This window comes from Equus caballus, chromosome 2 (assembly GCF_041296265.1).
Source record: "Equus caballus isolate H_3958 breed thoroughbred chromosome 2, TB-T2T, whole genome shotgun sequence".
Classification (NCBI taxonomy): Eukaryota; Metazoa; Chordata; class Mammalia; order Perissodactyla; family Equidae; genus Equus; species Equus caballus.
Genome location: NC_091685.1, coordinates 88,950,992 through 88,965,686, shown reverse-complemented (window position 1 = coordinate 88,965,686; position 14,695 = coordinate 88,950,992). Strand labels below are relative to the sequence as shown.

General features: G+C 37.6%; 1 protein-coding gene across 5 annotated transcripts in view; it reads right to left on the bottom strand.

The window, feature by feature from the left end:
• Window positions 1-14,695, bottom strand: part of LRBA (LPS responsive beige-like anchor protein) — a 709,727-nt gene that overhangs the window by 41,783 nt on the left and 653,249 nt on the right. For 3 of the 5 annotated variants that reach the window (XM_070261528.1, XM_070261527.1, XM_023627725.2), the window contains exons 49-51: window positions 9,541-9,630; window positions 4,690-4,882; window positions 258-320 (exon numbers count right to left, since the gene is read on the bottom strand). In XM_070261528.1, the coding sequence (XP_070117629.1) occupies window positions 258-320; window positions 4,690-4,882; window positions 9,541-9,630 (346 nt within the window). The remainder of the gene's footprint in view (window positions 1-257; window positions 321-4,689; window positions 4,883-9,540; window positions 9,631-14,695) is intronic. The other 2 variants (XM_070261529.1, XM_023627726.2) reach the window with 1 other exon arrangement.

The following is a 14,695-nucleotide window of genomic DNA, read 5'->3' as shown; positions in this document are numbered from 1 at the left end:
AATCACACATTATTACAGCATCCATATTAATTTTCAGTGACACGCGTCCTAGGCCTGTTCAAATTAGGCAAACCAACGAGGGGGAGTTGATGAAATACCAGCATAGCCACAGCTCATTGCATTCCAATTTGCATGCAAATGGTTTATCAGGAAAATTCCATTCCCAGCAACCAGCAAGTGAAAAACAACTGTAATCTACACTTCAGGGCCACCATACAGAGCTTAATGAATCGCAAAGAGAGAAGGAAGTGACAGACCTATGAGAGGATCGATTTCCACTGGCAGCTGGTATGGCTGGTCTTGTGCAGCACCTTGATGAGCTAAAATTCACAAAAGACAAAAAAAAAAGGATTATTTTTCATATACTAAACTACATAAAAATACGTAAGTTAAATCTTATGCAGAATTGTCTCCAACCTCCAAATCTCACACAGTTTTGTGAAATTTAAAGAAAAAAAATCCAGGTGCTTTTATGGCTAGCTTATTAAACATTTATTTTAGATTAGTGCTGTTCTGAACATGTGCCATCAGCAGTGGCTCCAGTCCTAGGCCATAAGCTATAGCAGATGCTTGACTGGCAACCTCTGATGCTGCAACAAAACAAAATTAAGTGGTAAAGCGCGCTGAAAACAAAATGTGACAACCATCTGCTGACTGTAGCAAATACTATTTTTTTGTTACTTCTTAAAAAGGCAGTTTTGAATGCTGCAGGACAAAGGATACACAAAAATGTCAATTTATGATGGAGAAAGGGAAAGCTCTAAGTCAGGGAACATTTAATGTTTCATCCATCACTTAAAATCGATCATTTGAAAGTTTGAATAAAAATAAAGAAAGCTATCTGCAGATAAATGTTTTAGTTAAATGCATTTGGCTGAAAGACTTTCTTAAAGATTTGATTGAGGCTTTTTAAAAAAGTTTTATTAATATTTAATATTTCCATGGTTTCAATTTAAAAATACTCTGAGTAACAAAAATCAATCCATACTAAGAATAGTTTGTTCAATTCTCAAAATGGTTCTAAAGATTCAGGCACACTTCTTTTGTAACCAAAAAGAGGTTTTGTTGGCTGTTTCCCTGTGAAAGGTAGAAAGACCTTAGGTAGAGAGGAAGTGTACTAGGGAACAGGAGCTGCCACTGGCTAGCTGTGCAACCTCAGGCAAATCATAAACCCCAAAATGTAGGGTTCTGGAACAGATGACCTTTTCAGCTTTGTAATTCTGATAGTTAAATTCTGGGTCGTTTTCCAAATTACTTTCCCCAAATGACTCAGCCATTCATCCTGGTCAGTATCTGACGTTTATAGACGCATAAGCATTTAAAGTACTGCTTGGTCGGTACTGGTATTAGAGCTCTGCTTAATACCATCAGATTTTAAGAAATCTTTCTGACTTGGAGGGGCCAAAAATAGAAATGGGGTATAATGAGTTCATTAGATTAGTTTTAAATTTATTATGTCATCATTTCCCCTGTTAGTAAATACCAACTTTTCAAGGACGTGTGGAAGATCATTGATCCTAATAAAATACCTGAGTAAGCACAATATTAGCACTGAAAATTATGGCTGAGTATGTGTAAGACATAAACGTAGCTGAAGAGGTAAAGCCCTACGACTCACTCTTTTTTACTGAAGGTATTATCTTTGCTCTTTACTGGCTCTGCCAGTCAAGAAATCACAGGCCACAGACAGGGAACGATCAAGGAAAGTGCACCACAGCCTCTGATTTATCCAACAGTGCCACTTGCTCAACACTAACACCTTGAGAATTTTTGTCTACTTCTGAGAGTCTGGGATCATAGAAAGATTAAAACCAAACTGTCAGTGAAAGAGGTTTAGGAGGTTAGCTATCTTGTGGTCATGCCCCAAATCCCAGTTCTGCCACTGACTGCCTATGTGACCTTGGGCAAGCTTTGTAGCCTCTGTGTTTCAGTTTCCTGATCTGTGAAATGGGTTAGATCGGTTAGGTTGAACCACACAAAATTATCAGTACCTGACATTTTGACCTATAAAAATGGCAATTTCATATGGTTCAACCTAAATATAGAACCTGCATCCTTAAGTTGTTGAGGGGATTCAATGAGTTAATAAGTGTAAAGTGATGAAAACAGTACTTAGAACCTGGAAAATGGTCTATAAGCATTAGCTGCTATTATTTTTTCAGAAGTATTGCAAGGTCCTTTGAATGAGAAGAAAGGATAAAGATGATTTTTTTTTCCTAAATCAGGACTGAGAAACTACTGAAAGAAAAGACCGGAGCTGGTTGTCTAATGAACAAGCTATGGAAATCACAGATTCTCCGAGAAGAACCAGAATCTAAGTTAAAAAAAGAAAAAAGATTAGTGTAACATGAAATTTGATATTCATTGGAAAAAAACGGCTAGGGACTTTTGACATTTGTTTAAAATCAAGGCATACTGACAGGTAAAGGTAGCACAAGATAGGATGAAAGATCAGATTTATGTAAATATATCTGAAATGAGGCACAGATTTAATAAAATGCATGCTTAATACTTTTAGGTGTAGGTGTAGAACAGAATTGGAGATCACATTATAGGAAGTTAACCACCCATGTATTAACATTTGTTACCATTCTCTGTGTTTATCTGGTGAAGAGTTGCTGTGTCATACTGTAAAGCCAGAGGATGGAGACAAAAACCACTAGTGACACAAGGTCCAGACACAAAGAAGGCTCACTGGGGAGAATTACAGGCAAAGAATTGGCAAAACATATGTAGTCTCCCAAGCTCTTACCTCACAGAAAGGGGAGCTTGAGCTGGGAACAGTTGGATGTACCAAAAGTGGTACTCTAGCAGAGGGACACTGCCCCTAAATCACTTTATCTATCCATAGAAAAACTGGAATTAGGGAAAGAATACCTGACAACCAAGTACTAAAGGAAGCAAGCCTTCTAGTCAGGGAAATGGGTTGTTCAAAAGGGGAGTGTCAGGAGCTCAGTCATCAGTGTTAGGGAGCGTGCCTAACAACTTGAACATCAGCTGGAGACCTCCTAGCCCTTTGGTTGAGCCAGCTCAGTTCCTGCTGAGCTGGAGGCTAAACTAAAGATAGGGGGCGGAGAGTGGTCAGGGCTTTCTAGCAGCTGAAAAGGCCTGTCTTTCCTCACGTATGCTGTCACTCTGTTTAAACTGAAGAAGTTCTCAGAGTTGCCACAAACAGCCATCTAGGATAAGAACCATTTGTGGTGGCCCTGATGCCATGCACACTGGTGCTTTTGCCAAGCTCTCAGGGTAACTGTGCACAGAGTAGGTAAGGCCTCTAGTGTGTCTGATAGAACACACCACCAGCATGTTTTTCTTCTAACGAGTGGTATTTAGAGAATCCAAAAATCACATTTGTTAATCAAATTATAACCTTTAGTCCCATAATATGTCATTTGCATACACATTTACCTCTGTTAAGTAAGTTCATTTGAATTAAAGGACCTAATAATAGAGACTTTATATACCTGGCTCAATTTTTATCTTCTCTACTTCATCTGAAATCTTTTCTCTACTCAAATGTGGGAATTCGTTTCATTTCCAATGGCCAGGAAAATGGCTATATTTAATAAATTCTGATACCAACCACAGATTCTACATGATAAGTACCTTATTGAGTGTAGTCAGGGCATCACGTTTTTGTTTGAATGTCCAATTCAATTCTGTTCCATTCTAAAAGCCCTTGCATTTAATTTGGCATGAGGCTCTTGTTCAAGAATTTATAATTTTGCAACCATTTCAGGTATTATAATGAGCAATCCTTTATGCACACTTTACAGATTTAATGACAAGTTAACAGACTATTAAAATCTATCTTTTAAAATTTCCTACTTAAAACAATGGCTTGGGAAAAAATCCTATAATCTCCAGTACTTTAAAAGATTTTTTCCTTCTTAAGAAAAGAATTTCTAACTAGTGGCCAAAAAGAACAGTGCTAAATCCAGATCCCAACATTCCTGTTCTAATGAGAGGTAATAATTCACAGAGGGGTGACCATAAAATGCTAGACAGAAAACTTGGGTTCGAACCTGGCTCTGCCACTGACTGGCCATATGTGATACCGAATGAGGCAAGCTCCCTGGGGCTCAGTATCTTCACTGGTAAAACGAGGGCTGGACTAGATGCTCTCCTGTCTCCTCAGACTTTGATGGTTTATGATTCTAATGGTTCGTTCAGTCTCTTGCTGTTAGTTACCATAACTATTCAGCACTTAATGGAAGAAAAGAATGTACTTAGGGGTTTGCAGTATTTTGGCTGTGTATTTTACGTTCTTTTTTCTATCAACCACAAGAGACACTACCATGTCATGCATAGAAAGGCACATAGTAGACAATCAGAAGTGTTTATTGGTGAAAGGAAATGGAAGAAAGGCGAACATTTGATAAATAAATATATACTATTTATGGACACAATATAGAATATCATTATATTAAAATATTACACCAGAAATATTTATCTCCAAGGAATAAAGAGAAACCACCAGATGTCAAAGAATGGTTTATGTTTTAATATTTGTATTATATGCCTCAGATGGGACTTCTTTAAGCCTGTCAAACTATTAAATATTTTGATTCAGACTAATGCTAGAAAATTTAAAACCTTAAATGTTGAGATATAGTTAAGTGGATATTATAGTATCTTTACACAGTGTTCAGCAGTTACTATGCCTTATCATGATACTTCTTTACTTACCAGGAAAGTTGTGCCACTTGTTCACAGCAAATAGCCTGTTAGCAGTGACTGTGATCACAGCAGGAGTCGCCAAACCAGGCTGGGTGTTGGCTGCCACGTGAGTGACAGGGGAGTTGGAGGGGAACTTTAGGACCATGATAACATCCTGCTGGGCTTGGTCTGTGAACATCAACGGACTCTGCAGGAGGAGATACTGTTGAGTGGGCATGACAAGACCCAAATATACAAGAAGGAAAAGACAAAGAAAGACAAGAGAGAGGGCGTAGGAAAAGAAGAGGAAGATCATGTTAACAGAAGTTGCAAGTGAGAGCACAGTGAGCAGAAAGGCTTAAAGAAACAGCAACTAGGATTTGCCTGTTTTTCATATAATGTCATTTGAATTTTTGGGTGATAGAAGTAGAATACATTAACCGAAACACTTTAAAAATCCATAAATTTTATTAGCTCTCTTCCCTACTCCATGAAGAACTTCCTATGAAGAACCAAAAGAATGACTTGGTTTAGATTCTACATAGGAAAGGATTGGGGATCACATTAAACCATTCTAATTGCTATTTTGTGTCAAATACAAAAAAAAAGAAAGAATGAGAACAGGTAATAGGCACAAGAGCAACCAAAGTAATCTCTAAGAAGCATCAAAAGTTGTGTTAAAATGAAGATTTTGACAACTAAATAAAGAGATAATTAAAACAAATATATTTATAAACAATAGTTATACAGCATGCATGTATTATTACAGTAAAGAAATAACTTATGAATGTAATATACAAACTTAATTATAAAGGTGTTTCAAAGCAATGCATAATTAAATGTACTTGTAAAAACAATATATTTATATAGTGTACCAAGACATAAACACTGCCCTATTATAATACAAATGCCACTACTTCCTGCTGTAGCTAAGGATAAAGAAAAATACCTGGTTGCCCCTCCTCCTTCTCGGTTAAAAAAAAAAACTAAAGCTCAAGACTTGATTTCTCCTTTGAAAAGCAGAAAGTAACTGAAAATGTTAAACAAAACACTGTCTGTTCTAATAACTAGCAACAAAATAAATCTTGAAGACTACTAAGGATTTAGAACATTCCTGTAACCCATATGTCATAATCCATGACATACATAACACCACTCTGATTTATGAGCTTTATTTATACTTTGTGGTAGTATGCTATCTTACAGTAATTGAACTGTACATTTTCAGCAATTCTCTTCTACCATGTCTATTTTCTAATAGCTGATTAGTATCATTCAGAATTGAAACACTTTGATAAAGTGCTTCTGGCTGCTTTCCTACTGCTATATTTCAAAACACCAGGTATATGTAAATGTGTAGGCACATATATTTAACACGTATTTATTCAGAATTGCTAATAAAAAATTAAATACATTTGCATTTTTATTATCAGTCCTTTTAAAAAAGTTATTAAGAGTACTTAGAAAAACATATTGCAGTAAGAATTCCTATTTGCACTCTTTGCATAAAGGTGTAAATAAAGGCAACTAATAAGCTACCCAGACACCCTTCTGAGCAAGTGGCTAAAAGCCAATCAATATTATGAGTTAATCCTCCCTGGATGCTCATTCAATTAAAGGTGTCAGTAATGCCTCATCTGATGTGGCCTCAATTAAATCCAACTATCTGATGGTGTGAAAACACAGGGGGATACAGCAACAGCAGCAAAACCAGACAAATAGGCAGCCTTCGTGTGCCTGCTAATTACTACACCTGGTGTATATTATGGCTCATGCACTTAACGCAGCACGAAGTGGCTTTAATTTCTGCTGTATTTTTGTGTGTGTGTGTGTGTGGTGGAGTGCACTGATGGTTGATGGGGGAACTCATCTGAATGGTAGTAAAAATAATTAATAAACATTTGGGCCTTTGATTTTTAAAATTTCAGATGTCAATAAGTAATCTGTGTCACATAAAGAACGTTTTATACAGTTTTAAGGAATTCTGTGAAATTGGGTAAAGATGAGAAACAAAAACCAAAATATCCTATAAGTTAGCTTTGAAGGAGTCTTGGGAAAAGGAAATGAAAGTCATTTCACAGTACCAAACCTTATTTTTCAATTATGTAGTATTTTTTAAATAATATTTACTAAAGTCAATTTATAAACTCTGAGAAAGTCATAGTACAACATACATTATAAAGTCTCACTGAAAGGAAGTTGATACATATTTCTGAGCTTAACAGCTCATATTGTAAATACCATTAGACTCAAATTGAATAATTCCAATGTTTATACCCTTAAAAAAAACCTAGAAAAATCTCTCATGCGCAGGAAGAATGTCTTGTTTACATAGTGACTCTAGTGGGCCAACTCTTAGCCACATGGCAAGGACAAGCCACCTTCCACAGAAAGCTGCAGAGACCAATCCAGAACTGCCCACTGATTCTTACAACAAGCTGTCCCTAGTTTGTTCCTACACACTCCATCTTGACTAGAGCTCCCAATGCAGGCAAGTAGCAGGAAACTCTCTTGGGAGCTCCATCATTTCTTTAGCTAATAGATATGGAATAAGGAGCGCTAGAAATAACAAGAAGCACACCCCAGTATATTGGGATAGTCCACAGTGATGGCACCAGCTGTAGATGAGAAAGACAACTGGTAAAACAGGGATAAGAGAAACAAACCCTCATCTAATCCTGAGTACCTCTGCAACCCAAGTCTGAGGTAGAAGTAGGAAATCGCTAGCCAAATTGCATTCACTTTTCCCAGATTAAGTGTACACTTGTTGACAACTCTGGTTTCTTTCTAACACACCTTTCTTTCCCAACCACATATGTGTAAGATGAAAAACACAATTTGCACAAGTCTGAAAAGGAGTTCAAGTATCCAGTTCAGAGGAAAAAGATAATAGGAAAGACAGTCTCCCCTCCTATGAACATGTGCCTTCCCAGCCTTCTCACCCTACAGATAGTAAAGCTGATCTGCCTGGATGAACCAATAATCCTTTTGCCATGGAGAGAGGCTTGGCAGGAGGAATTCCCTCTTTGCCTCAGTGACCAAGGCTGTGCAGTGACCCAGGTAGAAAGTCAATGGAGCAGTGGAGGTGGTTCCATTAGCCAGCACACAACAGCCTGGGTCTCATCAACAAGCTATTACTAAAACTAATTCCAAAGCCCAAACATAAATCATTCTTACAATTTTATGGCATTATCTTCCATTGTTCTTGCTAAATATTCACTTTTTGTGTAGTCTCCTGCTCACTAAGGTTACCCTTTATGTTCATTTAAATTGATTTTACCTGTTTAAAAACACTTAGGGGAAAAGGAGATGCAAATAATTTTTTAAATGCTTGTAGTTTATTATGACAGCCAATTCATATAACTAGAGAAAGAAGGCGAAAAAGGCTTGGAAGAGGAAAGAAGATGACAGAGAGCAAAAAGGAAAAAGACACAAAGAAAAAGGTGAGATGGGAAGAGAGAGAGAAAAAAAGAGAGAGAGAGAGAGAAAAACAGCCAGACATAGAAATGGCTACATCTCTATCTTTTGGCCTCTTGGCTGTTACTCTCTCCTTCTCAGTATCTGTCAAAATTCTACCATCTCTAAGTAACAGCATGGAATTAGAATCTATCTTAAATTATTCATTATATTTATGGAAACAGATTTTATACTCCCTATTCTTAATTTAAAACAGTAATGAGCAATGCTTTATTGAGGGACAATTCAAGAAAAAAATATAATACCTATAGTTTGTTCTTCAAAGAAATGATTTTTATCATGCAATTCAATATTTGTTACTGTACTGAATTGCCTTTTATCATTGAAGAATTTCCCCTCTGAAATTTCAGGAACTATTAAAGAAGAACAACCACATTATTTTGCAGCTCAGGTTTATTTCCCTACTCATGATTCTGGGCTGGCCTCTGACTTGCTTTGACTAAAAGAATATGGCCTCAATGATGTTGTATGAGTTCAAAAGCAAGCTTCAAGAAGTCTTGTAGAAGTATTCTCTTGGAACACTGCTCCTACCATGGGAGTGGCCTGGGCTAACTTCTTTGATGATGAAAGACCACATAGAAAGAGAGGTCAGGCCATTTCAACTCACCCACAGCAATGCATGAGGGAGCAAAAGTGAAAAGAGTAGAAGAAATGCCCATCTAACCCTCAGAACTTCACGAGAAATAGAGATCACCGTTTTCTACCACCAAGCTTTGAGTGGTTTGGTATACCAAATCATTTTTTTCTCCCTGAGCTCCCTGATCCTTAGTAACAATATCCTATGCATTAAGATTAGTTTCTTTTTCTTTGTTTTTTCCTGAGGAAGATTCACCATAAGCTAACATCTGTCCCAGTCTTTCTCTATCTTGTATGTGGGACGCCGCCAGAGCATGGCTGATGAGTGGTATAGGTCTGCGCCCAGGATCTGAGCCTATGAACGCCGGGCTGCCCAAGCAGAGCATGCCAAACTTAACCATCAGGCCCTGGGGCCAGCCCCTAAGATTAGTTTTAAAATTTGCAAATTGAAAAACATATTGGGATGTAAAGAATAAACACAACAGCAAAACTAATCTAGAAACTCGTAGGATCAAACCAGAAAACTTATCAATCTTGTGTCTGGAGTCTTGATCCTACAGTGAGGATATGTGGCAATTAAGGACCTTTTAATTCTGCAACATAAAACGTGAAGTGATGAAATACTAGAGCACTGGAGCAATGTTTACTTCCCAAAGACTCCAAGATAGCATGCAATAATATTTGCTGGTTGTTAGCAGGTTAACAAACATTGCATAAGAACAGGCCCAGATGTGGTAGAGAATCTCAAGTACAATAAAAGACTGTGATGAATGTCAAGCATGGTCTCAAAGAGAGGCAAGAAATGAGAAGAGTGAAAGCAGCACTTACCACTTGCATGGCAGAACCTCTGGGAGGATGGGGCTCTATGAGTAGTTGAGAAGGCGTCTGTCCAAAACTTCGGATTTGAGCTTCCACAGCCTGAAAAGGCATGGGAAAGTTTGAGGGTTAAGAGGTGCTAATTACAGGCAATACAACCACAACTGTCACCTGAAAATGTCATTCCAAACTTCTGGCTTGTTTCATGTTGAAAATCAACCTTATGCTTTCACAGTGGGGCTAAGCACCTGGCAAGGGCATTGAGGGTGAGGTCATCCTTTAGTACTGTGGAAATGGTTCCTATAAAACCCTGCAAAACTTTCTCATCTTGCTCAGTGATATGAAACAGAAACCAGCTATTACGATCAGAAATTGTCCTTTTTGGCTTCATCTCTGTTTTCTTGCATTTTTTTTCCTGCTTGCATCATCCTTGATGACTAAAGCTAATCTTTTACAGGTATAGAGGAAAGCTAATGCTGTTTTGATTCTAGGCTCCACTTCATCCTGGGAAGTAGAAAGGAGGAAAAAAGAAACATAGCACCTGTGAAAATGGCTTGATGCTATTACTTTTGCCATAGGAGGAGCATTGTTGTTGACAGTCTCTTTGAACCTAGGTAGCTAAACAACAAAGTAAAAGCCGTATGTTGCATCCAAGCATGAGACAATTAAACCAGGGACTAACTAAACATAAGAAACACATGTGTGTACCCTTTTCAAAAAACGTGTGCATGCACCCCTTTGCAAGGCACCCCTCTACCATGGCTCTTCCTGTACATCTAGCACAGAGGTTCACTTCCCAATCACCAATAACTCCCTCATCGTGGGAAACTACTAAATGCCAGATGTTATCACTATCTGTAATTATTTTATTTGTTTACTTGTTTATGCCTGTCTCCTCCCTCTAAATTACAAGTACCATGAGAGCAAGGAACTTGTCTATCTTCTTCACTGTTAGATCCCTAAATTTGGTGAATGAATAAATGCTACAGTATGTGTGAGGGGAGAGAAGGAAGCAAAGATATATAAAGATTACTTCAGTACCCCCACAATAGTCAGTATTCTTAACTTCCAGGCTAAAAGGATGAAGAAAATCTCTCAAATTCATAAGAGAATATATGTTCATTGTGATATTTTTTTAATCCCTAAGAAAATGGATCTTTAATTTTTATATGCTCTGCAGGACTGTAGTCAATTAATAAATCATAAACAAGGAAATATAATCATTATCCAGTATTAATTTCCTTTTTTTAATTTGATGAGGATACCACTAGTAGTCCTTTACAATGACCTTGTAAGAAACAATGATAGCATTCGTTCATTTGTGCATTCAATAATCATCAACTATGTACACAGTAGTATTAGGTCTCAATGTTTCTGACCTTGAAGAATATATTCCTAATATAGGAAGCAGGGCAAATGTACCTGGACACGTGAATAATAGTTTGATGCAGTCAGTCCAATAAGTTCAAGGAATGCTCCATGACTTGCTTAGGCAGAAAAGACTGGAAAGTACCTTTGTGAAAGCTAAATGGTATGGTGGAAGCAGCATGGGTTTTGAACTCAAACAGACCACGTTCAAATGCTGAATGCATACCACTTATAAGCTATGTCGTCCAGGGCAGGTTATTTAACCTCTCTAAGTTTCCATTTTCTCTCCTGTAAAATGTGGATAATAGTACCCACCTCATAGTGTTACATTAAGGATTAAATGATATAAATGTAAAAAATACAGTAAAGTGCTTAGTACAGATTAGACTCTCAATATGCAGCCAACAGGCCAACAGATATTCATTGAGGGCTGCAAACAACAACAACAACAAATATTTATTTAGTACTTACTATTTGCCAGAACTTTTCTAAGTGATTTACTATCTTATATCATTTACTCTTTAAACTGTATTGTGTGGTTACTTTACTATATCCATTTTAGAGATAAGGAAAATAATGTAAAAATAACTTAAATATGTTGTCCAAGGTCACACAGTAATTAAATGGCAGACTCAATTTGCACCCAAGCAGTTTGATACTAGAGTTCACACCCTCAACCATTAAGCTATCCTTCCTCATTATCTGTTAGGTACTATGCTGGGATCTAGGGATAAGACTAAGCATAAAAAGACCATGAGCTTATAATCTATTGAATGAATTAACAAGGTATATCTATCATCATCATCATCTTTTTTTTTTAAGATTTTATTTTTCCTTTTTCTCCCAAAGCCCCCCAGTACACAGTTGTGTATTTTTAGTTGTGGGTCCCTCTGGTTAAAGCATGTGGGACATTGCCTCAGCACGGCCTGATGAGCGGTTCCATGTCCGCGCCCAGGATTCGAAACCGGCAAAACCCTGGCCGCCACAGCAGAGTGCGCAAGCTTAACCACTTGGCCATGGGGCCGGCCCCCATCATCATCATTATTACAGTGAACAAAGTATGTTTAGATACAATTAGCAGAGCAGAATGGCTAGGCAAGTGTTGGTTTTATATAGTGGGAAATAAGGCTGGCCATAGACTTTAGAAACAAGAAACAGAGCCAAAGAAAGTGAGGAATAGAGACTGGGATCATTTCAGAACGTGTCTAAAATATTTTTTTATGACGTGAAATCAATTTATGATCAGCACTGAGAACAATCTTGAGGAAGAAAAAGTACGCAAAATGGTAACTTAAAGCCTAGAGGTAGGAGCACTGCTATTTTATGATATATGGATTTATGGACTGAGTTTATGAATGTGAACCTTAAGTCTCTTCTAAGAACAGTTAGCAAAGCCAGCGCCCTTTCCCTTGACTGCTGTCTACATGCCTTTTCCCTCATTAAAAGGAGGGGAGGGGGGAATAGATAGCTTCCATACCTGGGGTCAGATGGTTCAGAGTGCTAATACTGACTTTACCATTTGTCTGCTGTGTGATTTTGGACAAGTAGCTTAACCTCTGTTTCCCCATCTATAAAACAGAGGTGATAGTAATGAAGCCTAGCTGACAAAATCATTTGGAAAATTAAATAAAATAATACATATAAAGTGCTTGGCACAGTACCTAGCACACACAAAGCACTTAATAAAAGGCTGTATTAGTATCAGGTTGAGGGCTCAGTGTGAGCCCCATTTAACACAGCTAAAACAGAGAAGGAAGGAATGCTTCGGGAGGTTATGATGATAATGATGAACACATTATCTTAGGAAACTGAAATCTGGCTCAGGATTTCAAAATATATCACAGGGCTAAGCGCCCAGAGACAGAAAGATCTCTTTGGAGTTTCAGAGAGCAGTCCAAAACATAAGGACTTGTATACCTCAATCCTTATGGAAGCTGGGGTATTTGAAAGAAAAGGGATGAACATGTGAACCATGACCTAAGTAAAAATCAATAGGTCTTAAAGACTGGTAACTTTGAGCAATGAAGAAAAGAGAAAAGATAAAACTAGTTCTTTCCCTTTTGAACGTGCATATTTTGGAGAGTAGTAAAGCAATGAATGGAAATACAAGTTTCTGTTAGGGAGAACTAGTTTGGCAGGAGAAAGACAGTAAATTTCATGTCAGATGTGGAATCTGAAGTGATAATGACAGCCATCTATCCAGGTTGAGATGTCCAGTGCACAACAGAAAACCCAAGACCGGCTCTGAGATGAAAGATCAGAGGTGTTGATTTGGGTGTCATTGATTGATTGATTTTTTTTTTGAGGAAGATTAGCCCTGAGCTAACGTCTGCTGCCAATCCTCCTCTTTTTGCTGAGGAAGACTGGCCCTGAGCTAACATCTGTGCCCATCTTCCTCTACTTTATATGTGGGACGCCTGCCACAGCATGGCTTGACAAGCGGTGCATAGGTCCCCACACAGGATCTGAACTGGCAAATGCCGGGCCACTGAAGTGGAATGTGCAAACTTAACTGCTGCACCACCAGCCGGCCCCAGGTGTCATTTATACAAGAGAAATTTAAGTCAATGGTTTTTTATCTTTCCCTCTCACTGTGTATATATGTGCATTTTTAAGCAGCAGAAATGACTTCCTTTTTCAAATGAAATCCCATGTATATAAAAAACATAGAGATTGGGCTGTTCTACTTTAAAGGTGGGCAAAGCCATCCTTAATAAGCTTTCTCAGCAGCTCCTGAGACAATTCTGAGAAATCTTAGGACTCTGGAGCACAGTTTGTAACCCACTGGTTAAGCTCCAGGAAGAAAATACATGAGACACACACAAAGGGACCTAGAGCTGAAGCTTGGGAAATACTCATGTTTAGGGTATAACATGAAGAAGTAATGAAGAAGACAGGGGAGGGGGAGTTAGGGGCGGGGGAGCAGGATAGGGTGATATGGAAGCCTTAAGATGAGAGTTACAGAGAGAGAATGGTCAATAATGCTAACTACTACAGAGAAACTAAGCATAATAACATTGTCGCATATAAATCTTTATTATAGATATAAATTTAATGTAACTAGTCTTAATACTATCCTGCTTTGCACTTAACATTGTTTTGAAATGAAAAGGACATGGATGATGAGACAACTTTCAAAAATACCTATCTCCTCCTTTTAACACTTTTAAAAGTCTTAAAATTTTAATAGAATTTGCACATTACTGACCTCTTTGAGGAAAAGGCTTTGTCAAGTCAGGTAATATAGTAGTCTAATTATACTGTCTCTATGGCAGAATAAAAGCTATATTGTTCCGCATATGTTAAATAATTTTCTTTCCAAGTCCTTAAGACATCTAAAAAGATTGTAGAAGTCTTAGACACAAATGCTCTGTTTCTTGACTAACCTTTGAGTTGTTGCTTATAAAAATACATAATAGAAACATAATTTTCAACTGTGAAAATTATGGCACAAAATTGTAAGGTAATGACTATAATTTCAAATCTTTAGTCACACTATATCATCGGCTGATAATTCTAGATTTTTCTCATTGCTTCTAAAACTTACTGGCCATTTTTCATTCATCTTGATCTCTGAAGCAATTTACATTATTGATCAAAACCTAGTTTCTTCAACATTCTCTCTTCGGTGGCTTCCATGGCATGGTTCTCTAACTTACTCCTTTATTCTCTCTTTGGATTCTTCTTTCTCATCCATGAATGAACTCATCATTGCAAATTCTCTTTTAGCACTCAAATTTTCTCAGTCTAAACTTTCTGTCCTGGAAATTTTTTCTAGTGTCACGACTTCAAACCTCAC